General features: G+C 45.5%; 1 protein-coding gene across 2 annotated transcripts in view; it reads left to right on the forward strand.

Moving 5' to 3' along the window:
* Window positions 1-24,092, forward strand: part of HNF1B (HNF1 homeobox B) — a 93,881-nt gene that overhangs the window by 21,478 nt on the left and 48,311 nt on the right. For both annotated transcript variants that reach the window (XR_015308357.1, XM_086954872.1), the window contains exons 3-4: window positions 3,074-3,338; window positions 5,247-5,491. Coding sequence is in view for 1 of the 2 variants with exons in the window: in XM_086954872.1 (XP_086810998.1) it covers window positions 3,074-3,338; window positions 5,247-5,491 (510 nt within the window). In the remaining variant the exon portion in view is untranslated. The remainder of the gene's footprint in view (window positions 1-3,073; window positions 3,339-5,246; window positions 5,492-24,092) is intronic.

Here is a 24,092-nt window from a genome sequence, read left to right on the forward strand (position 1 = left end):
CGGAAAAACAAAATGATAATAACGTTGCATTATCATTTTATTTTTCCTTTTTGAACTGCTCGGAGAGCAGTAGGGCGATGCTCCTCTGCCTTAGCTCAGTCGCTGACTCCATACACAGATTTGATAGTAGTAGAGTGCTGAATCCCTATATATATATTACCTCAGAAGTAGGCTATAGTGATGCATGTGTTAAACACAGCAGGAAACACTGTCTACTTGCTCTTAAACATAAGACAGCTCTATGCATGTATACATTCTTCATAGAACTGCATACTGGGTACATGTATTCATTTTATCTTATCAGACAAACCTTATGCCCATAGAGGATAATCTTAGAAGGATCGACAGTATCTGAACATTTTTGATAAGATGCCTCTATTCACATGTGATGCACAGACAAAATCATACTGTAGGTATCTTTATGAAAGACGTGACACTTCATGCATGTGATGAGCAAAACAATGGGCATAATGTAAATATTTTGCGATCAAATGTTTGGATGGATGTATATGAAAAACAGAATTCATTATTGGTGCATATCTCTTTATGGTAATGAGGTGGCCCCTTGCACATACATAATACACCTGGGGTAAAGAACATAGCATACATATGTGATAATGAAGTTGTTTAACCTCATAGGTGATGTTATTCACCAGAAACTTGTCATAGGAACTTTTTATCGCACCCAATAAAGTCCATCCTCTGTTGGGTACAATAAACGTCACACCAAACACTGGGCCACGCGAGGGCCAATGAGCCATTCAAAACTCAGCAGTGGTGAGTATAAGACGCTAATATCTAAGCTGGGTATGGTGGCTTAGTGCAGTCATGTGCCTACGGTACGGGCCTGTGTTCCACCTCATGGTCACATGTTCGAATCCTAGTAGATCCACTCAGCCTTTCATCCTTCTGAGGTCGATAAAATGAGTACAATTGAGCTGGTTAACAATAAACATCTGTTATTCAGCGCCGAGACACCTTCGGGTGGACGTGTGCTTTACAAATAAACGTCATGTAAGCTCCAAACGCTAGTTTCATCAGTTGTTATTTTCCCTTTAAATAAGAACGTACTGGCTTACAACAAAGACAGTTTAGCTCCTTGAAAAGCACGCGCAGAAACGCCCTGCCGCCTAAAATGTTGACTTGATCTCCGAGGACCGCGCGCCTCCCAAGTGCAGCCAAGAGCCTTTTAATGAAGTGCAAAGGCGCATCCGAGGGGTTATCATGGCGGCGGTAAATCACCAGGGCAAGAGGGCCGTCTTGTTCCTAGGCATGCTAGGCGTCGCCATGGTGATTTCCCACGGTCCTGGTCGCCCCTCGCTCTCTATGACCATAACATTGACGCCAAGTCTTTCCGGTTCCTCTGTGGTATCAGCAGGCAGGACGTGGTCCCCAGCTCAGCCCATGCGCAGTTTGGTCCTTTACACGTGCCACAACATGATACCCACACTTCACAAAATGAGGATAGTCCAGCGTCTGACGTAAATACACAGGCCCCGGCTGGGTGTGATCCCTTCCTTGAATGGTGATTCCCCCATCCTACCCAGGGCCGGGCTGGAAATCAAAATCTCCCCTGGCAAAAACTTAAAAAGGTGCCAACCACTCTGCAGGGGCCAGGGACCAGAATGGGGCCACGGGCTCTTTCATGGTTGGGCCATGGCAGCTCTGAAAGCAGCCGCCTAGCCTGCACGGCACCCAGAAAATGGCAGCACAGCCACTATCCAGTTCGACCCAGCCACGCTTAAGACCTCATACTTTAGTGATGGCGTCGCCCCCTCCCTCCCCCACCAGCTGGGTGCAGCCACTGCCCGAGCAAGAATGCCCTGTAATTGTCCACCCTGAACCATTACTTAAGGGCAAGTATTCGCTGCATTTCCGATCAGACATGTTATAACAGGAAGTCCCGCCTCAACGGAAAGTCGTGCTTGAAGAACATAGAGTCAAGCAGCTTAGTGATTGGCACTCTCTAAAATGTCTCTTTTGAAAGGACAATGAACTATACAACGGATGTCGGAGGAAAATAAGAAACAGTCCAAATAAGGAAATAAAGAGCGGAAGTTCCTCTTTGCTCTTTACCACCTAAGGAGGTGTGCTGTGCTCAACGACAGAAAGAATCTCTAGGTTCAGAAAAAGTAGACTCCTCCTTTTAATGCAGTTTTCCTGCTGCCTTTTATTAAACTATTTTGAGGTTGTGGTGCAGTTGGTGGATGTGTCTTCTTTTTGAGGCGCAACATCCTGTGTGATTTTGCAGAGTCCTCATAGGTGATCACCCAGGCCGCTGTCTTGTGTTACCACCTCTTCTCTGTCCAGATTAATTCTTCTAATCTCTATTTGAGTCAACAAAACAGGTCAAAGTTTGTGGCAAAGGGGTCAAACAACTGATATTTTTTTTACATATTACATGTTATTCGTAATTATTGATTTGTGTTGTGTTGAGTTATTTTAATGGTGAGGCTGCCGGAGACTGGGGAATGGGGATCTGGTATGTGATAATGGAATGGGAACGCAGTAAGTCAAATGCGACCCAGTCCACCCCGACCCATCGGCCTTTCAGACTCTGTCCCATCCCACTGGCCTTTCAAAGTTGCTTGCCGGATTGGAAATCTCCCCATTTCTCAGTAGACTATAACTATAACATGGCCTTGTCCCTATTGGTCCTCAAATAGTTCTCTGTCGGGGTGAAGGATGCTCAGTGGTTGAAGTAGCTTAGCATGATTGATTTTGGTCCATGTTGCATTTGTCACTCAATATTGTTGTAGCGGACTACATTGCAAATGGAGTTTACATCTGTCCATGTAATCACAACAGTTTAGTTAATTAGCTGTCTGAAAGTGAGCAATCTCTTATTTTCCCTGCGTCCTCTTTTGGTGAAATGGAAGTGTTCAATTAGCCTGGCTGTCCTGCTGTCATTGTGATCTAAGCTGATGATCAGGGGGCTTGTCTCCTGTAATGATTGCTTTGTGATTGTTTGTGGTGATTTGATCTCTAACATAGACGCAAGCTCATCACATTTGTTCTTGATGTCTGGGGCTCCTGCAGACCCGGTCCAATCTACCATTTTGTTTTCTTTCAGAGTTCAACCAGACAGTCCAGGGTTGTGGAAATATGACAGACAAAAGCAGTCAGGATCAGGTGCTGTTTCTCTTTCCAGAGTTCAGCCAGCCAAGCCAGTGCCCGGGCCAGCCGGACGAGTCCTGCACCGAAACAGCCAGCAAGAAGATGAGGCGCAATCGCTTCAAGTGGGGGCCCGCCTCCCAGCAGATCTTGTACCATGCCTACGAGCGACAAAAGAACCCGAGCAAGGAGGAGCGCGAGGCCCTGGTGGAGGAGTGTAACCGGTAAGGCCACGCTTGCTCAAGTGGGTGCTTACGTAGCGCCAAACTGTGGACCGAGGGCTACAGATCGCTTATGTCTGGTCTGGGTAGACACACATATGTGGATCACACAGGATATGTTAGCATAAAGACAAGCCTAAGTCAGGACCCTTACAGGTGGTGCAGTGAGAGGGTGGTAGACTTCATTGACATGTTCTCTCAGCTTAAGTTTATGTCTTCTATTGCTTGTCTTCTGTACGCTGCTCGCTATCATTGGCGGGAGGACATTTTTTGTTGCTTTTTGAAATAGCCTTCCTCTTATTCTTCTCCAAACAATGAAAGGTTCAGCAAGATCTTGGAGTCACATCTGCTATCCTAGATGTATTCACATATCTGGTAGTCCTAGCACCAAGAGGTGTATAATAAATATGTCACTCACTCGCGCAGTCAATCAGGTAGGTGGTATGGGCAGAAGTAGTGAAACCCGGGACGATGAATATTTTAGGTGTGTTGTTGCAATGTTTAATATATCTCATTGGTTTTTTGTGCTTTTTTTGCTTGTAAGAGACAGTGTAAGGATGGCCAAAAGTTATTTTGATAGTGAATTCCGCAGTAGGAGTCCTCAAACAGCAGTGATGCTGCCTCCAAAGCACGGTTTCCTCTATTTCACTGGCAGGATCAGCTTGTCTTTGGCTGATATCTTTTTCCAGGTTGGCTAGTTGACTTTTCGGGCGCCTGGTGGTGGCTCTACAGAAGGGGTAGCAACACAGGGCCTTATTTAGAGTTTGGTGGGGGGTCATCCACTGTAGAGTGGCAGTTGTTCCTGTCTGCTGTATTTAGCGTGTCATTGACATCAGTGCACTTTTAATATGGCGAACGGGGCGTCTGGCAATTTTTGGCGCCAAACTCTATACAAACACTTTGGCCAATCTTGTGTACACAGGGATACACTTACACTTAGAGTGGTTGAATCTCAGGCATGCCTTTGTTTTCTGGCTTACAGTGCGGGGGTTCAGGCAACTTTTAGCTTTCAATTGTCTCTCGTGCCCCTGGAAGAATGAAACTGGCAGGAGAGGGTGTGGTCTCATGGCTAGCCTGCGGAGCTGGGAAACCAAGGTTCGAGCCTCGGGGTCGACTTCACATCCTGTGATTCTGGGCAAATCACATAATTTTCCCGTGCCTACCAACAAAATGAATGTGTCCTTGTGCAATGTAACTGGTGCTGACGTAAAGCGCTCCAGTACCTTCGGGTCGAGTTCGCGCTATATAAATCTGCAAAAAAGATAAGAGCCGATATTAAATTTCATTGTTTCTTATCTCCCTTGGAAGAATATATATATATAAAGTTTTATATAGCGCGTACAAGATCCCGCAGGATATCAGAGCGCTTTACAAAAGGATTGAAGGAAGGTAATAAATGCAATATCGGCATCAAATAAGAATAACAAACAGGAGTAATTACAGGACAAAGGAGTCAGAAGATAATAATACAATAACTCGTACATAGCAGCCTGAGAGGGGAGCAAACGATAAGGTAAAGAAGAATACCATCCAGTTACGGTCTAATGGTTGTAGGATCAGTAACTTAGAGCAGATTATCCTAACCCATTTAAGGTAAGGACTTGTTCATTCAGAATCTTTTGGCTTCCAATTTGAAGGCAACCATGGAGGAGATTCTGCGTACTTCTGTGGAGAAGAGTTCCAGATCTTCGGCGCAGCGCCGGAGAAGGCTCAGTGGCAGGTTCTCTTTTTGCTAAAGATATGTGGTTTCAAGAGGAAAATGTTAGCACTTCTTGAGGGTCTACCACCACCCGATAATTCATGCTTTCGTGCCAAGTAACTGCGGTGTAAATGTGCCTGATGCAGAAATGTGCATGTGTGCAGCAGTTATTTTACATAGCCTCTAAAAAGTGCTCCTTTTTCCATCTTTAGAGCGGAGTGCCTTCAGCGAGGAGTTTCCCCCTCAAAAGCACATGGACTGGGCTCTAACTTGGTAACGGAAGTCCGTGTATATAACTGGTTTGCAAACAGGAGGAAAGAGGAGGCTTTCCGACAGAAATTGGCCATGGACGCTTACACTACAGGGCCATCGCACCCTCTTAGCATGAACAATCTCCTTTCGCACAACTCTCCACACCACCCTCAGCCAAATGCATCCTCGCCCAACAAACTGCCAGGTAAGTGCCTCCTTGTATTTCCTATGTCACCGCTGGAGAGAGACCTGCCCTCTTTTTAGGGTATGGTTCTTGTCTGGGTGAAGGATGTGGAACAGATAAACTGAAATGAGCAATTCAATACTCAAAACCAAAGTGGAACAAGCTGCGCCATTCCTAGACATTGTGCAGGGTAGATGGTCTGAGTTTGAGCAAAATGTGATGGAATGGATGGAGCTGCTTCAAGCGATGCATTTAATATACAGGATTTTTTCACATGTGGTTTTCTTCTAAGGGTAGCCTTGTTTGTCAATACTACTGGTGTTGTTGGGTGTTCCAAAGACTCCTTTCCTCTCACTCAAGTCCAAGATTTACTATCGTATGGGCACTACTGGGCATGGGGATATCAACTGGCTTGCAGTTTCACCCATTCAAAGGAAGTTAGGCGTTCTTCACGACATAGGCTGATGTCTGAACGGCTTACATTTCCAGGTTGGCCAGAAAAAGACATTCCCCATTTTGTGATCTGTATTGAGGCCAGAATCATATCCTGCAGCAGTGACTTCATCATCTGGCTTCTAGGGGTAGTTATGGCACGTGTCTGGCTTCTAGGGGTAGTTATGTCATGTGTCAGGCATCAGCTTGCTTACAGAAAGGCAAAGTCGTCTATATACAGACTGTGGCAGGAGTTTGTCCATGACGAGGGCCATTGAGGTCATACCAAGTCAGCTGCGGCAGGGTGGCGGGGGATTGAGACCTGGTGGTGTCGCTCCTTGTGCATACATCCTCTCTCTAGGGGGACATTTCAATTTAGGTTGTTAAATGATGGCCATGCCAGACTTGCTTTATGCCCCCAGGAGATACATTTACAAACAATTAATCTAGATGGCAATCAATCTCACTGGCAGTGGTTTTCCTAAACATTTGGCGTGACTTCTGCCCTGATGGAGCAGTGTTGGACTGTCCTCATGGAAAAGGATGACTGCAGTAGATGGCAAAACATTATGAGTATTCTGAAACTGTTTCTAGAACTGCAGCCTCTTTCAGATGTTAAAAGGGTGTAAGTGTTCATCTGCTGGACTGGTGAAGATCTTAGAGATAGGCGCTGTTTTTCATATGTTACTGAATAAGAAATAAACGAAAGTGGATAAATATGCTTGTGGGTGTGACTTTTGATAAGACAGATATTAATGACAAATCATGCCACATCCAGACATGTCAGACTGGGACACAGAGTGAGGATGGGCGTCTTTTGTGCCACAGGTCTTCATACCGTTTACCCTATTAAGGTTCTTTTAGTGTGTTGGCGCCAACATTATAACAATGTCAGTGCTCTAGTTGAAAGGAGAAAGGGCTATGTTATATGATGGGGAAAATGGTACAGCTTGGGTTTTTCGTACTTTGCCGACCCTTCATGACGATTTGTTTCCACAAGTGAGAACAAATCATCCCATGGGTTAATTTTCAGCGTGCTGGGCCACACGTTTCATAGTGTGAACTTGGTTATGGTCATGGTCACTGAAATTATGCAGCGGGATGTTTAAATTATTCAGAAGGGTTGAGTATATTATGCAGCAACAAAAGGCAAATTGTGAGGCATAATGCAGCAAATGTTGTGATAGTATCATTTCATTATTTTGTCATTTTTGCCCGTTTTAACACTATCTGGGCATTGGTGCACATCATTAGTACTAGTTTAAAGATAGTAATAAGCAGCAGAAAGGTGAACAGTTAACCTTTGCAAAGGACCTTCAACTGAGCAGCAATATGTGTTGCTGCGTTTTTAGTACCTTGTGAACATTATGAGATGGAAATTCTACAAATTATACCGCAGTGAGTGGATTATGTGGCAAATGTGGCAAGTCTATAACTATGTGAAAAAAAACGCAGCAGCACCGTTACATAATTCCAGTGGCCCTTGTTATGGTGTTTCGGAAAACATAATGTTCAGTACATACTGATCACATTCCTATTTATACATATATGATGCCACGTTGTGTTACACATTGTTTGCATAGCTCAGCATTCATCAATTGCTTCATCTCTTCATACCTTAAATTTTTGGTGCATGTTGATGCCTGCGATTGTAAGTTTACCCGACAGCGTTCTTCTGTTGAGGGGGTGATAAGTCAATTGATCTTTTCCACATCTGAGAAAATGTGGGTGAGAACTCTTCCTGCAGTGATGCCCCTAAGAGGATGGTGGATGTTGTGTCCTCACCTGTGTGAGAGTAAACTATGTCCTGGATTTTGCCTGACAGGTTTCTGCAGGCCCATTAGGCCTGGTCAAACCTTTCCTCCTTCAACCCTAACCATGCCAGCTATAGCAGTGATGTTTATTGTGTTAGATCCCTGATGGCTATCTGTCTAAACAAAGGATATTGTGCCCTCTGTACAACTTGGTGACACTCAGTGCTGGTCAGAGTGTCCATGTTGTGGTGTTTTTAGGTCTCGCCTAGGCACAGCATGCGCTGTCTCTCGAGACATCCTGTATCTAAATATGGGCTTTCAGCACTCCCATCAGTTTTGATTTGTTCCTTCATGTGACTTTCGAAATTCCTTGTTTTCATTGGTGAATAGTTTACATTTGTCCCTCCTTTTGCTATTTTGGACATGGCCTGGAGACTGGCTCTGTTACATGGATCACTTCACTATCGGCCATATAAGTTAGTTTCAGTGCACTACTTTTTCTTTTGCCTGGGCTTGCTTGGCTTTCCGAACGCGTTCAGCCGAGGGCTGCAAATCAAGTCCTTATCTTGTTTTCCACTGTCTTTGGTTTCACAAGCACTTTTTCAGCCAGACGTTATGTTGTTCATCCATTAAAATTTTTGATTTCATTAGTTCAGATGTCCAAACAATAAATAATATCAGTGCACGCCGGTAAGGTTCGGGGGTGGTAAGGCGAGGAGGGGGGGTTGAATAATTAAAGAAAATCACGTACCTGATCTCGCCACATCTGTCCGTCGCCAAGTCTCTCCCACGTCAAGTGAGTCTTCCAGGGACCGGGAAGCACCCAGGCTCCCCAGGCCAAACACAACTCTGCAATGCAGCATTATGATTGATAAGCACCTAAGCTCTCCTGAGCCAATCACAATGCTGCAGTGCAGCGTGGTGATTGGTCTGAGTGCCAGGGTTCAGCGCTCAGCCAGGGAATGGGGACCTGGTTATGTTCTTCATGCAGGCTGAAATGCAGCCTGTATGGAGGCTGCATTTCAGCCTGCATGAAGAGATATGGAGGACATACGAAGTGTGCATAAATGTTTGGCCGGCCCGAGAGGGACGGTCGGACATTTATGCACACTTTACAGAGTGCAAAACCACTCCTCCTCCCCGACGTCAGGGAAGGCAAGTCCCGCCCTAGCCTGACCATACAAAAAATTAAATGATAATAACTTCAGTTATTATCATAAAATGTTTTTGTTTACACTGCTCCATGAACAGTGGGCAATGCTCCTCTGCCTTAGCGGAGGAGCCGCCACTGAATAATATATTTACTTAATAGAAGTGTAATTTAAGAAGATCGTCGACAGGACAATCAACCTATTTACATTATGCCGTTTACAGCGTGATTATTTAGATATGATTAATGAGGTAAACATGCTGATATTGCTTCGTTTTATGAAAATGGAAGCAGCTTTAAGTTGCACGCTTCTTTTAGGTTTCAATCGATGGTGAAGTGAAAAAAATATCAAGGGATGCCTCCTCGTGGTCTCCAAACGCTGCATATAATGTGAGGTTTCTTAACATTATATCCTGCAAGTAGACAGTGCAACACCACCTCAGCATTAGCGCAAGACCACTTCAGCAGCAGTCACCGTTACTCAGCACCACAACAACAGCACCACCGCAGCAGTACCGGAGCACCACCACAATACCAGCACAGCACCATCTCATCACTCAGCCCAAGCACAGCACCACTTCTGCTTAAGCGCAGCACCACCTTAGCACCAGCGTACCACCTCAGCACCAGCACAGCACCACCTCTGCACCAGTGCAGCACCACCTTGCTAACAGGGCAGCACAACCTCAGCATCAGTGAAGCATCACCACCTCAGCATCAGCACTGCATCAGTTTACCACCATCAGAGCAGCGCCAACTCAGCACCAGCGCGGCCCAACCACAGCAACAGCCCAGCATCACCTCAGCACCAGTGCAGCACCACCTTAGCAGAAACTCAGCAACACTTCACATTAGCATAGCACCACCTGAGCACCAGTGAAGCATCACTTCAGTACCAGCGCAGCACCAACTCAACATCACTCAGCACCACCTGAGCACCAGCACAGCATCACCTGGGCACCACCAAAGCATCACTCAGCACCACCTTAGTATCACTCAGAACCACCTTAGCACCACCTCCTCACAAGCACCCCACCACCTCAGCACTGCCTCGGTATCACTCAGCACCTGTGCAGCACCACCTCAGCACCAGCACAGCATCAGCCCAGCACAACCTCAGCATCAGCACAGCACCACCTCAGCATCAGAACAGCACCACCTGAGCACCACCACAGCACCATCTCAGCATCAGTACAGCACTACCTCCGCATCAGCGCAGTCCGACATCACCACCAGTGCAGCCCCCAACTCACCAGCAACTCAGCACCAACGCAGCGCCAATTCAGCATCAGCGCAGCACCACCTCAGCATCAGCGCAGCAACACCTCATCACAGCACCAACTCAGCACCACCTGAGCACTAGCTCAGCACCACCACCTCATCATGACTCCGCTGCACCACATCATGACTCAGCACCACCGCAGCATCACTCAGCACCACCTCAGCATCAGCACAGCAACACCACAGCACCAGCTCAGCATCAGCACAGAACCATCAGCACAGCACCACTTCAGCACCAGCGCAGCCCAACCTCATCATCAAGACAGTACCATCTCACCATCAACACAGCACCACCTCCACATCAGTGCACCACCGCCAGCATAGCGCCACCGCAGCACCAGTGTATCCCCACCTCAGCAACAGTGCATCCCCACCTCAGCACCAGCACAGCCCCTCCTCAACAGCAACTCAGCACCAATGCAACACCACTTCAGCATCAGCGTAGCACCACCTCAGCATCAGCCAGAATCACCTTAGCACAGTACCAACTCTGCATGACTCAGCAACACCTGAGCACCAGCTCAGCACCACCTCAGCATCAGTGCACCACCACCCCAGCACCAATGCAGCACCACTTTAACATTAGCACATCACCACCTCACTACCAGCGCAGCACCAACTCAGCATCACTCAGCACCACATGAGCACAAGCACAGCGCCAACTCAGCACAGCACCACCTCAGTATCACTCAGCACCAACTGAGCACCCCCTTGGCACAAACACACCACTACCTCAGTATCACTCAGCACCACCTCAATGCAGCACTACCTCAGCCCAAACACAGCACCACCACAGCATCAGCACAGCACCTTCTCAGTACCAGCACAGCACCACCTCAGCATCAGTGCACCACCACCAATGCACCACCAACTCAGAATCAGTGCAGTAGCACCACCTCATCTATTGATTCTCCCCTAGTGTCCATCCGCTGCTCGTGTTGTAATTCAGGTACTATTTCCCAATCTCCACCCTCCCTTTGTTTATCCCAGCCCATAACAAAAAAGCTGGAAAAAACAAGCATTAGAACAGGCAGGAAGAAGTTGCCAAAATTGCAAGGACAAAAAAACTAGAAGACATTTTTTATATTCATTTATTTATTTAATAGTGTCGTTCAGTTGTACATAATGTCTTCTCAGTTATATATAAGGTCACATGCTTATACCCATGCTCTGGCTAAACACTTATAAGTCCCCTACGGCTCGACCTATTGTCTATGCCAATGCTTGTTGACTCCTGTGTCCTTTCCAGCACATTTGGTTTCAGAACTCATTTGTAACAGACTCCAGGGAGCCCTGCCTTTTTGTTTCCATGTCTTCTTGTATTGAGGCACATGTGTGTTCTTCCTGCCTTGCTTCTCTTAGTCCTGAGTCCTGAGGCTCTGTGTACTTGCGTCGGGCAATTCCTGACCGAGCATCACAGCAAGATTCATCTGAACCTGAGCCCAATGGTGTCATTGCTTTTCATATGCATAGAAACTGCTACTTCTACATATAAGGCCCTGGTTATAAATGTACATAACTATTCATGCACACAAGATATTACATCTATATGCAAACTGCTACTTTTACATGTTAGCTGCTTTTCACACACACACACCGCTTTTTTTACATAAAAGATGCTATGTCTTCTTACGAGCTCCTATCCATACATGCATTTGTAAATGCAATGTGCTATTGTGGTAAGCAATCTGCTATTTGTACATACAAGGCACTATCAGCACATGGAAGATACATGTCACCCAGGAGAGTAAGACGTGCATAGAAACTGCTATTTGTACACAGAATGTTCTTTTTCATTACATTTCATTTCATTCATACTGACTGCCATTTGCGAAACCTATGCAGTGGCCCAGGCCTGGGTGTGTACACAGAACCCGGCTGAGCCCCGGAGGAGTGATCCATGTGTCTGTGGCTGGAGTGAGGGCTGTCTGCGGGTCCTGGGAGGAGAGATGTGACTATGTGCATGGAGCTGCGAGGAGGGTTCAGAGAAGGAGTCAGGAGAAAGGGGGACAATGAGGCAGTGCCAGATAATCAGTGAAGGGCCTGAGCGAGTGGCCGGGAAGAGGCATTGTGTGATAAGCGGCGCACATTGTCTTTCCACCTGTAATCTGCACACCAAAGTCAGCAAACTGGAGAGGCAAACAAAAGAAAGGCAGACTCTGACAAGCACTGGGGTCAAGAGGGGGCCAGCCGAGGGAAGCTGCCTCGGCCTGCAAGGTGAGCCCCCAGAATCCTCCACTTCTTTCTGAGACTCCCTCAGTTGGGAGCTAAAGCTAGCGCTGCCCCTCCCCTACAGACCCAGACTCGTTACAAGCCCACCTCACCTCTCAGGCAGTACCCCTCGCTGAGCAGATGTGGTTCAAGTTGCTTATACCATCTGTGCCTGAGCAGATGTTACCAGGTGCCTATAAGTGCCGAGTTCCAATCCTCAATTTCCTCCCTTGATCACATTGTGTAATCCTCGCCAATCCTATTAACCATTGTTGGTTTTTTTTCTGGATTGCCCCTGGCTTCTGAAAGGTTTACTGGGCAGCCCTTGCTGGGTGTAACAATCTTCCTGGGCACCGTTTTACAGTGTTGACTAATATGCAGGGCCACTGGAATTATGGGGCAGGGGAAGGTCAAATTATGCGGTAAGAAAAGGCAAATTATGCTGCACATTTTGTGATAGTGTTGCTTCATTATTTAGTCATTTTAAAACTTGCTAACACTGGGCATTAGTTGTACCTAATCAGTACCATTTTACCACTCAAATATACCAATAAGCTTCAGAAATGTGGCCCATAAACCTTTGGGAAGATCCTTCCATTGTCAGGCAACACAAGTCGCTGTGTTTTTACTTACTTTTGAATTGTTTTGAGTTAGAAACACGTTTTTTTTGTTAAAATCTGCAGATTATGCAGCAGGTGGTGGATTAAGTGGCAAATGCAGCAAATCTACAATGATGTGAAAATCACTGCAGCCGCACAATCGCATAATTCCAAAGGGTCTGCTAAAATGTTAAGAAAATTCTAGTGCCCTGTGGGATGCCCTTATGGATGGTGCACTTAGCACAATTTGCTGATCAATAAACTCTTCCCAGGAGGCAGGTTTGCCTTTCCTGCTGTATTTGTGTGGTTCAATGAGTGTGTGGATGGTGGTTACACAAATTTAAGGATACCAAGCACCGAAAAGGAGGATAATTTATATTTTAAAGAAGACATTGGAAGCAGACATTAGTTTCTGAGTTGAAATTGAGAGTAGCATCTTTCTTTTGATGGAGATGGTTGAGTGAAAAATAGCACCTACGGATTGTAAATCGACGACAGTGAAGTTTGAGCATTCAAATTCACAACAGGGTTTTGTTTTTTCGGCTGTGCAGCAAAATGCAGCTCATCAACAGAGGCATTTCAATTAGTGGACCCCTGGGAACGTCAATTAAAAATAGTTCCACTGGCCAAAGTACAATGTTTGTGATTGAAGTGTTTTAGAACGGATATTTTAGTTAAGATGTATGATTTTAAGGTCTTGCCTAAGCTGTGTAGCTGCGAAAAACCTTATAGTGGGCTTCTTGTGCACCCATTGCTTACCATTGGTTTACTTCATTGCCACTCTCCTTGGCTCGCTTCTCATTCACTGGCTTGCCTTGTCCATCATGTGGTTTTATTGCCCTGAAGCACAGTCTTTTAACCATCGTTTTGCTTGGATGACTTGTATTCTTCAACTGCTCGCATTTAGGAAACTACTTTTTCTTTCGATACTTCATGACAGTGCATGTGTTTTCTAGCTCTCTCCTGTTGTTCTACCTTGTGTCCTGATTTCTCATGTGCTTCTCCCCTTCCTCTGTACTCCATGTTGCACCCTTCCTTGCTTTCCCCTTCTTCCCTCACACCGGCTTTAGTTTTATTTTATATCCCCCACTTTGTTGCTTCCCAACACTCGCTCCTCCGTTGCTTCCCATCCCGCATGGGCACTTAACCTTTTTTCCACTTTTAGAGGGCCTGGTAGCTACCAGTTGCTGCTGGAGCTCTGCTACAACAAAAAAGCACTTTCACTGACTTAACATTGATTTTTCTGTATTTACCAATCAAAGTTTGGGTAACCATCTAAGTTTGGTCAATAAAGAAAAGAAAATAGTGCCCACATCATTCTGTAGGTGACACATGCACGTGCTTACAGAATGACATTACCAGCAACAGCGGGTGCATCATCGAGCTTTCATTTTTTTTGTGCCATTGCTGCAGTATTTCCATTTCAAGAAACGTTGGCACCATCCCTTTAATACATTGTCTCCAACCTTTAAGCGCCAGTACTGTTTCTTTAAAACACTGTGACCATTTTGTGGATTGTTAGAGGTGTTCTTTAAAGTACGGTGTGCTACTCTCCCTTAACCTATTGGGTCTCTCTTGTCAAGTCCCTTTATAAGTATATTAAACGTATTAACAGTGCTTTAAATGGGCCGGTTCTGTCCAGTACAGAGTACCAGCACTTTTTTTTTGCTAGGGATAGTACCTGCACTTTTCAATAGAAACGTAATACTTTTAATTGGCGAGTACTGGCACTTCTTAGAAACAGGCAGGCACTCTAGTAAAGAATATCTCCACTTCCATGTTTCCATTTCAAGCACTGTGGCTCTACAGGTTACACCTGAACCACTAGACCGCACCTCCTCTTGCACGTGACGTCCCCAGTCCGGCGCCATGACAGTTTACCAGTACTGAGGTGTAAACCCAGCCAGTTCATAATATCGCCATAATCCCGGGGGCAGCCTGCTCTGCAAATACAGCAATTACATGATGACCAGCGAGTGACCCTGGGCTAGGAATGTCCTGGGCGGTGGGGGGCCGCAGAGCAGAAGCTGGCCTCCCAGCCATGGCCTGATTGCTTACAAGGTGTCCTACGAGCATATTGTCCGCAGCATCAGCTGTTTGCAGTGCTGCGCCCGGGCTCTGCAATAATACACCAGCGTGTCGCCTGCCGTTGTCATGGCATGCCCTTCCATATGCATGCTTAATTGACAATTACGCCCGGGCTTTGAGAGGGTCTTGTCGCCTTTGATGTGCCCCCATCCTTGCAGGCCGCACTCAGTCACCCCAAGACACCCTTTGTTTTCTTGTATTAGGGGGCTGCAATTACTGTAACCGTGTTCATTTATCTTGGCTGGCAGGCCCCCAGATACCAACGCCTTTATTTCCCCCCAGCTCTAGACTCGGCCAGCAGGGGTGTCCGGGCTATAGGCCGGGGTGACAGCCCTTTCTGAGCCCCCTTTCAGCGGACTGGAGTGATGGTGGCCGCCTGGCTAGGAGTCACCACAATTGGGGGAAGCCGCTCTGGAGAGGTCAGAGGGGTCGGCCGGGAATCGATTGTGTGGGCCGGAGACTGGTGCGGCTATTGATCGGCTCCTGAAACAAGGAGGAAATTGGCACCGTTTATGAGCTAGTCTGGCCTTGGGAAGCGGCCCTATTGGCGGGTCTGTTTTATGGTGTCTGTTGACTGTGCTGGAAGTGCCGGGAGAGGGTCTGGGACCTATAAACAAGTATCTGTCAACTGCGTCGCCAGGCAAAGGTTTACACTCCGCCTCCTGGTTCCAACAACGCCACGAGTGTTTGTTTATTTGTATGCACTGACATATTTATTGCGAAATTACACATTTTGCACTTTACCTAATACACGCAGAGCATGTGTTTCAAAACACATAATTTACTGGAATTACGATATATATATATATATATATATATATATATATATATATATATATATATATATATATATATATATATATATATATATATATATGTATATATACATACATACACATACATATATATAAAGGTTAAAGTAATGTTATAGTTAGGTACAATTACAGACATTAACTTTTTTAACAAAAACGTCCCCAGAAATTCACCATTTATAGTTAGCAGAGTTAACTATAACTTGCACCCCTTCATGCTCTGCTTATTAACACACATATTACATCCGTCATAAAATCTTCTATGACATAATTTATAACATCACTAATGACATCACTACTAAAATTAAAGGGGGGGGTCATGCTGTTAGGCCCTGGGGAACGTGTATTTTTTGGGGGGGAAGAGGTCCATGTCCCCCCCCCCCCCTAAGGTGCTACTGGCCTTAGAAACCCCATCCCCATGGCTCCCATTTTATAAAGGTGGGTGCCTTGGTTCTCACCCAGGGCACCCACCATATCCTTAATAAGGCTGTGAGAGGAGCCTCGAGGCCCCAGCCAGCTCCCCGCTTGCAGCGTGAGGTGGCATTGCTCCCATCTAGAGGTATCCTTTCAGAATTAATACTTTCATCCTCAGGTCCCTCTAGGAAGTTCGCTCTTCATTGTAAATTTGTATTTTTTCCTGTACATCCCTCACCCCTGCGTGCTGTGTTGGATTTTGTGTTTGTGTACCCTTCATTTTAAGTCTCCTGTTTATCTTTGTAATGTTCTATTACGTATCACTTTTCTCTTGTAACGTAACTGGCTCTATTGTACAGCGCTCTGACACCTTCGGGTAATGTCAGCGCTTTATAAAAATGCACTAAATAAATAAAAATAGCAACTACTGATCTACCTTCCTCCAGGCGGGAGCAACATTTCAATCTGTTTCCCTGCCCGCTTCAGTGCAGATCAAAATTCTGTTCCCAGCAGGCAGGAGCATTTTAAAAGCTCCCACCCGCTAGAAGCAGAGTTTTTGTTTGCTACTGCTTGGCGGGAGATTCGAAAATACTCTACCACACAAAAGCAAACACACGTTCCCTGCCTGTGCCGGTGCAGGCAGGGAAACCACTACGTCCCAGAGGTGGGCTCCTCAGGACATAGCTAGTGAGCCGGCTCAGAGGATGGGATACTCAGAGGATTATTGGCCGATGGGGGGAGGGGGGTTCAGCCCCCTCATAAAGTAATCAGCCTCTGGGGTTGGCTCCCGGGGCCATTTATTTATGCGTTTTTATATAGTGCGGACTTTACCCGAAGGTGTCAGAGCGCTTCACAAAAGGAACAGAACTGATACATGAGAACATTACAAGTGAGCAAATTACAAAAGCAAAAGTTACATTTAATGAGGCAAAAGTGACAATCGTGAGCCAACAAAATACAAGAGGTAGCAAACGGTGCATTACAGGAGGAAAAAGTGACATGTGTGCGGGTTACAAAAGCGTACAAAGTACGCATAGAGGTATAATACTTCAATATATGGAGGACACTCAAACACAAGAACAAACGTTACGTAGGCACTAGTGGCACTTGTGCAGGTAGCGAAAAACAAACAAAATGTAAGAGGTAGAAAACAGTGTGTTACAAGAGAAAAGTGACGTGTGCATGTTACAAATGAGTACCAAACACAGGTAGAAGGATAATACTGCAATAACTGGCAGAACACAATGGGAAGGTACTTCCATAGTCATGTAAAGTAGATTTTTCTATAATGGAAGGACTTCCTTCAGATAATAGAGAGGGCTTGAATTACATTTGGAAGTGTCTTTGAAGGAGGAGAACTTTGAGGTCAGTTTTGAAGGCCTGGAAGGAGGTGGTGGTCCGGAGCTAAGGCGGAAGTGAGTTCCAGATTCTCACTGCGCTGCCTGAAAAGGATTGGGCCATTGATCTTTCCTTCTTGAAAGTGGGAGGTTCAAGCAGTAGATTTTCCCCATTTCGTGATGGTCTAGAGCCTCTAGAGAGTTTCAGTTTATTCGCCAGGTAGCGCGGAGAAGAGGAGTGCAAGGCTTTGTGGGTAATGCAGGCAGTCTTGTAGATAGATCTTGCCTCGATGGGAAGCCAGCGGAACGTGGATAACATGGGTGTGATGTGGTCGCTTCTTTTGGCCCCATAAGTGAAACGAGCTGCTGAATGGAGAACAGACTTAAGGGGGGACAGGTGGGATTTGGGGAGGCCAGTCAGAAGAGAATTGCAGTAGTCCAGTCTGGAGAGGACCAGCGATTGGACCAGGGTTTTAAGGTCATGCTCCGGGAAGAAGCGACGAATCCCCCAAAGAAGGCGCAGTTGGTATCGAGCAGACTTTGCACTTGAATTAATGTGGGAGAGTAGATTGAGTTTTGTGTCAAGTATGACACCAAGGGATTTTGCGCTGTCGACAATGGTGGGTTTATTGTTCAGCAGATTCATCTGGTCCATCCATGATTGAACCGGGGGAGGAGAAAGTGAGGAGGAGAGGAGGAGGAATTCAGTTTTGGAGTGATTCAGAATAAGTTGATGTGTTGACATCCAGTTTTGAATGGAGTCGAGAGTAGAACTTAGGACTGAGAGATCGTGAGTGGAGGCAACCTTTAAGTAGATTTGAGTGTCGTTTGCGTAGAGATGATAGTGGACCCCAGATTTACTTAGGAGATTTCCCAGAGGTTCCAAATAGAGATTGAACAATGTGGGTGCAAGTATAGAGCCTTGAGGAACACCTTGACCCACCGCCGAAGGAGATGAAAGACTGTCCGCTATTTTGATCATTTGGGATCTGTCAGAAAGGAAGGAAGCAAACCATATAAGCACAGTGCCCTCCATGTCCATTCTCTGTTGAAGAGTGCTGAGGAGGGTGTTGTGATTGACAGTGTCAAAGGCTGCCGAAAGGTCAAGGAGAATTAGAAGACAAGACCCCCCTGAATCGAGTATCCGCCGCGCGTCATCAATCACTTGCAGCAGGGCTGTTTCGGTGCTGCAGCTTTGGATGAAGCCGGACTGAAAATTGTCAAGAAGATCATTGTCCTTGATATGACGAGAAAGTTGTTTCGCAACACATCTTTCTGTGATCTTCGCAAGAAAGGGTAGGTTAGTGATGGGGCGGAAGTTGTTGAGGTCATTCGCATCAGCAGTGGGTTTTTTAAGCAGAGGGGTGACCTGCCCATTAATGGCTTGGGGAGGGGGCCATGAGGGGGTGTCCTCCCCGGGTCTTTGAGGCTCAGTAAGGGGGGTAGCATGGCCCCTATCCTCATATGAACGCATTTTGGCCATGGGGGTAGGCTCCTTGATGCCTCGGAAAGGCTCAGGGAGAGGGGCAGTGCAGGTCCCCCCGCCCCCAATTTTTACATTTCAGCCCCAAGGGTGGCCTTCCCGGGGCCTTTAATGGCTAAGGAGTGGGGGTCGCGGGCCCCGCCCATTTTGTAAAATTTCAGTCCAGGGGAGCATTTTGAGGCTTTTGAGACTCAGGGAGGGGGGTTGTGCGTCCCTCCTCCCCATTTTGTTGCATTTCAGCCTCAGGAGTGGGCTCAACTGGGCCTTTAGAGGCTTGGGGAGGGGGGCCTCATGGCCCTGTCCCCATATAAACTAATTATGCACATGGGGTGCACTCACCGTGGACTCTGGAGACTTGTGGAACAAACATGCGTAGTCATCCCCACCATATAAAGTTATTTCGGCCCTAGGGATGGGATCCCCGGGGCCTCTAGAGGCTCAGCCCTAAAGTATAAACAAAGTAAATGTGACCCAAGTGCTGTTTTTTTGTTTTTTTGCTATTTTCAATCACACTGGAGTCTTGCAGGATTGTGGTATTTGTTGCTGATTTCTTTCTCTTATGGCCCCTGGCGGGCGGGGGGGGGGGTTCTCAAGTCTCCTTATGGGGCTTAGGGGGTTAGGGTATCTCTACCCTCCCCAGCCCTCTTATACTATTTTTATTTTTAAATTTCATGACAGGAGACTAAGTCTCCGAGTCCAGTAATGGCTGCCAGCAACTTTTTTTCTCATGTTGCTGGCAGCCAATGAGAGCACTTACTCCTATGGGAGTCAGACTCAAGAAGGTCCAAGGAAAACAAAGCTCCCTGGGCCAATCAGAATGCTCCATATTGAAAGGGTCGCTCCCACAAGAGTCTCAAGAGATTCTCGCGGACCCAACAGTCCAGACATACAATTATTTTTAACCTTAATTTCTCAAAAAGTACTGAATGAATTTACACCAAATCACAAAAAGCACAATTTGTGGACCACGTTCTAGCTTCCTTACACATGTAGTGTAATTCAGTTCAGCAGTTTTTTGCTGTAGCTTTGTGTAAAGAAGTTTATGGAAAATGCATGGGGAATTTGCGTTTTGGGGACCCTCTCTTCTCTAGACCCCTTAAACGGATCACCCCAAACCTTTCCATGCACAAACTAGTCAACAAGTAACACACTTTCGAAAGTTTTGTTGAGATTCGTCAAAAGGTGCCAAAGTTATTAGCAACGCAAAAAACGTTTTTCCTACAAATGGTGCACTGTGAGTTACCAGTCTTAAATGTCTACTTTTGAAGTAGGAAAGAAGGAAGCAAGAGCAGAAAAGGGCAATTGACAGGAGGCAAAAGGAGAGGAAAAAGGTTGACATTAGTGGCATGGGTAACAGTGAGAAGAATCATGGCCTAGTAAAGTATTACAAAACAACACCACTGCTTGTGGGCTCCCAACAGTAAGGCCAAGCCACTGACCTATTAATAAACAAAACAACTGCCAATACTGTTTTTCCTTTTTGTCCTGTTATTTTTCACGACACAATGGAATCAAACCAGAGTGGGTTCTAAGACTAATTGTTCAGTCTGATTGAATCATTATTTAGTTGTATTCACTTTAGATGCATATGTCAATTATTTTATACACTTTTTACACATTTTACATCCCTGAAATCACAAACATTATATACAATCAATAATTAAAAGAACAATTCAAGTACAATACAAGGCATACATTAATTCTCAACCAATCCAAGCATTCAACATTCACCCAGTCACTTTCATACTCATAGAACAATTAATTCTCATAAAAAAGTCAACCATTTACATGAAACAATCATTACACCATAAACAATAGTTTTTTATGTTTGTAATATTTAAACAAAAAATTGCCACTCTTTGAGATCATATGGTGTGTAAACTAGCGGTCTACGCGTTTCAAACTCCGACTGGGTTAGGAGTTCTCATCATCAAACAAGCCACCATTATTACACCAAACTGTGTACTCAAACATTTCCCAACATGCACACCACATACTGCACACTGTGCGTGAATACTCACAGTAGCCCCTGGTCTGGTGGAACAAAAGCGGTTCTTTGATGGAAATGGTGATGGAGCAGGGATCCTGTGTGGATACAATAAATGCTCCTATGAAATCCACTGTTGGACCTATCTGTCCATCTATAAGCGAACATTGAATGTGGGCCAAGATGGAGAAAATTACCTCAATCTTAGTCTTTTTAGTATGAGCCACGCATCATGTCGCCAATGGGGTTTGAATAAATCACGTTTGTGATGTTTCCTGGAAGACACAAAAACGGAGTGTGTCAGGAAGTCCCCCGTTACTTAATTGCAGTGCCTAATGCGTCTATAACGGTCTGAATGTGGCTCCTACCTGTTTGCGGGCAGTCCGGCATTCAAGAATGCGACGCGGAAGCAACTGACGAAAGCAGCTGTAGAGACCGCGTATGCGCGCTGCCTTACTTCAGCGAAGGCGACGCCTACAAAACCCCGATGTAGATAGGAGTTGTAGTTTGATATTGGGCCTGCTCACGAGATGTTCATATGGGAGTCAAAATGAAAAAATATATAAAAGCTGCATTGATGAACAAGGTGGTTGTTCCTGATAAGTTGGAACAATGGCTTTTTTGGGGATTTTTAGCTCCAATGCATGTTTATGAAATACGGCGGATTTTTTCTACAAAAACCTTGGGGAGCTGGGGATTGTAGTTTTCCTCATATTAAGTAAGCGAACACATGAAGGGTCGTTATGAAGCATGGACTGCTCGGTGTAACCTGAAACTACTCGAGCAACACTGAAATTGATAAAGTTAAGCTTGACAAAGATCGTGCTGGATCCAAATCGTGTGGTGTATTGGGCCCTTTGTTGTCTGGAGGACGTGAGTCCCTCTCCCTGAGACAGCGCCCATACCCCAAATAAATGGCCAGGGCATTGTAGATGGAATGTCACATGAGTCTAAAGTGGGTTCCCTGTGAGCATAAGTGGTGATCTATATGTGTCCAAAATAAGTTCCTTCTGAGCGGCAGGAGGATTAGCTCAGTTTTAAAAGCTCTGTCATTTTGTTCAATCCTTCCATGGCTGTGTTAAACTTGACAATTAGCATTGCCTCCCTCCTTGTCAATTTTGTGTCTAGGTCGCCTCCTCTGAAATCACTTTCGACCTTTGAGAGCACCGTCCATTTGAGGTCCATTTCAGTGTGTTTCATCATTAGCCAGTGGTTGACCAAGGGAGCCGTGGTGATATTTTTCTTTATTCTCGGCCTATGCTGGGTTATTCTTGTCCTGACTTCCTGGTTAGTTTTGCCAATATACAGCAGGTCACACAGGCATTTTATTCCGTACACGACATATCTGGATTTGCAATTTGTAAACACCTCTAAGTATTAGACACTATTTGAGAGGTCACAGGGCTGGCCAGAGAGATTTCCCCGAGAGTCATAATACTTGCTCCTATTTCTCCATGATGTTTTTATAGCTCTCATGCGTGGTTCTTCTGGCATATTTCATGTACTTGTAGGACTGCACAAATGTCAACGTACTTGACGTTTGGGTAGGCAGTGACATCTGGACCAGAGACTAGCTGTCTGCAGAGTGCAGGAACTCACTTAAGTTTGAGTGGTCTACACAGCTTCTCAGGCCATCACCCTCATTTTATGTTGCCTAAGTGGTTTCTAAAGTGAGGACAATTATACCTGCCGCATAGTGAGGACCGGGACACATGTTTGGGGTATGACCTGAATGCGTAGAAGGGCACAGGGGGAAATCCTGCCACTTTTGCTCTGCGATTTCTTGGTCAATAGCAAGAGGACGAATTTCCAGGCATTGGGACGGTCTGTACAACAGTTGGAATGGAGAACAAGTGTTTGAAAAATGAAACAATACAGTGAAAAAGGCTCTATTAGCATGTCTTTCCAGACTTGAAAAGGTGGGCGGGCGGGAACTTGGACTGAGCTCTTTTTATTGTCATGGTGCACAATTATAGGATCTACCGCTGCGGTTTTTCCTCACATTTGTAAAGTCAGATATGGTACCTGAATATTATGATCTAAAAATCATCAAGCAAAAATATTGTGTCATAAATATTGTTTATTTACATTGGAGTTATTAATAGAAAATCTACTCCCAATAGAGCAATGTTTTTAGGTCTTGCCTTGGTAGCGCTTGCACTCTCTCCTCAAGACATGCCTTATCCAGGTATGAAATTGAAGCTCCGCCCATTTTCCTTAAATCTTTTCAGTCGGCTCCTCTTACTGCCCTTTGTAAATGGTAGCTTTGGATTTGGGAATAGGCTTAGTAGTTCCTCCTTAGTACCGCCTTTTCCCCTTTTGTAACATCCAATAAGGACTGCCCCTGTAACATGTGTTGTTACTCTGTATGTTTTATTTACATTCAATGAGCACTATTTTATTAATGACTTTCTCCTAGCTGCTGTTGCAGGCACGACAAGCTCTCCCACTTACACCTGTACACAACCTAAATTTAAACCACTATGCATGCCTTCATCTTTAACAATGGCCGCCACACCTTTCTTTCCTTCAGAATTGCTCGCCAAACTCTACTTTTCCAACATTATATGCTTTTAGTAAGCAGCGCGGCACAGGAGGCATGCTGCGCTGCTTACAAAAAACGTACAATATTGAAAAAATAAAAGTTTGGGGAGCCGTGCATTTTCTTCTCTTTGGCGCCGCTCATCAAACTCTAATTTTTCAATATTGTAATTTTATCTTAAGCAGCGCAGCATGTAGCCTTCAACTTTAACAATGGTGGCCTCGCCTTTCTTTTCTTTGACACGGCTCGCAATACACAATTTTTTAAATATTATATGCTTTCAGTTAGCAGCGCGGCATGCCACTGTCCTGTCCACTGTCAGCCGCTTAAAGATAAAGGCAGCGTGCTGCGTTGCTTACGAAAAACACAGAGTTTGGCGAGCCGCGCCTTTCTTTTCTTCAGCGTCAATCGCCAAACTCTATTTTTCAATATTGTAATTTTTTTCGTAATCATGCCACCTTTATTTTCTTCTGCGCGAGCAGGCTCGCCCAACTACCTTCTCTCCCTTTCTCAAGCCAGGCAACTATGGTAA

The sequence above is a fragment of the Lissotriton vulgaris genome, chromosome 2_1 (assembly GCF_964263255.1).
Source record: "Lissotriton vulgaris chromosome 2_1, aLisVul1.2, whole genome shotgun sequence".
NCBI classification, from domain to species: Eukaryota; Metazoa; Chordata; class Amphibia; order Caudata; family Salamandridae; genus Lissotriton; species Lissotriton vulgaris.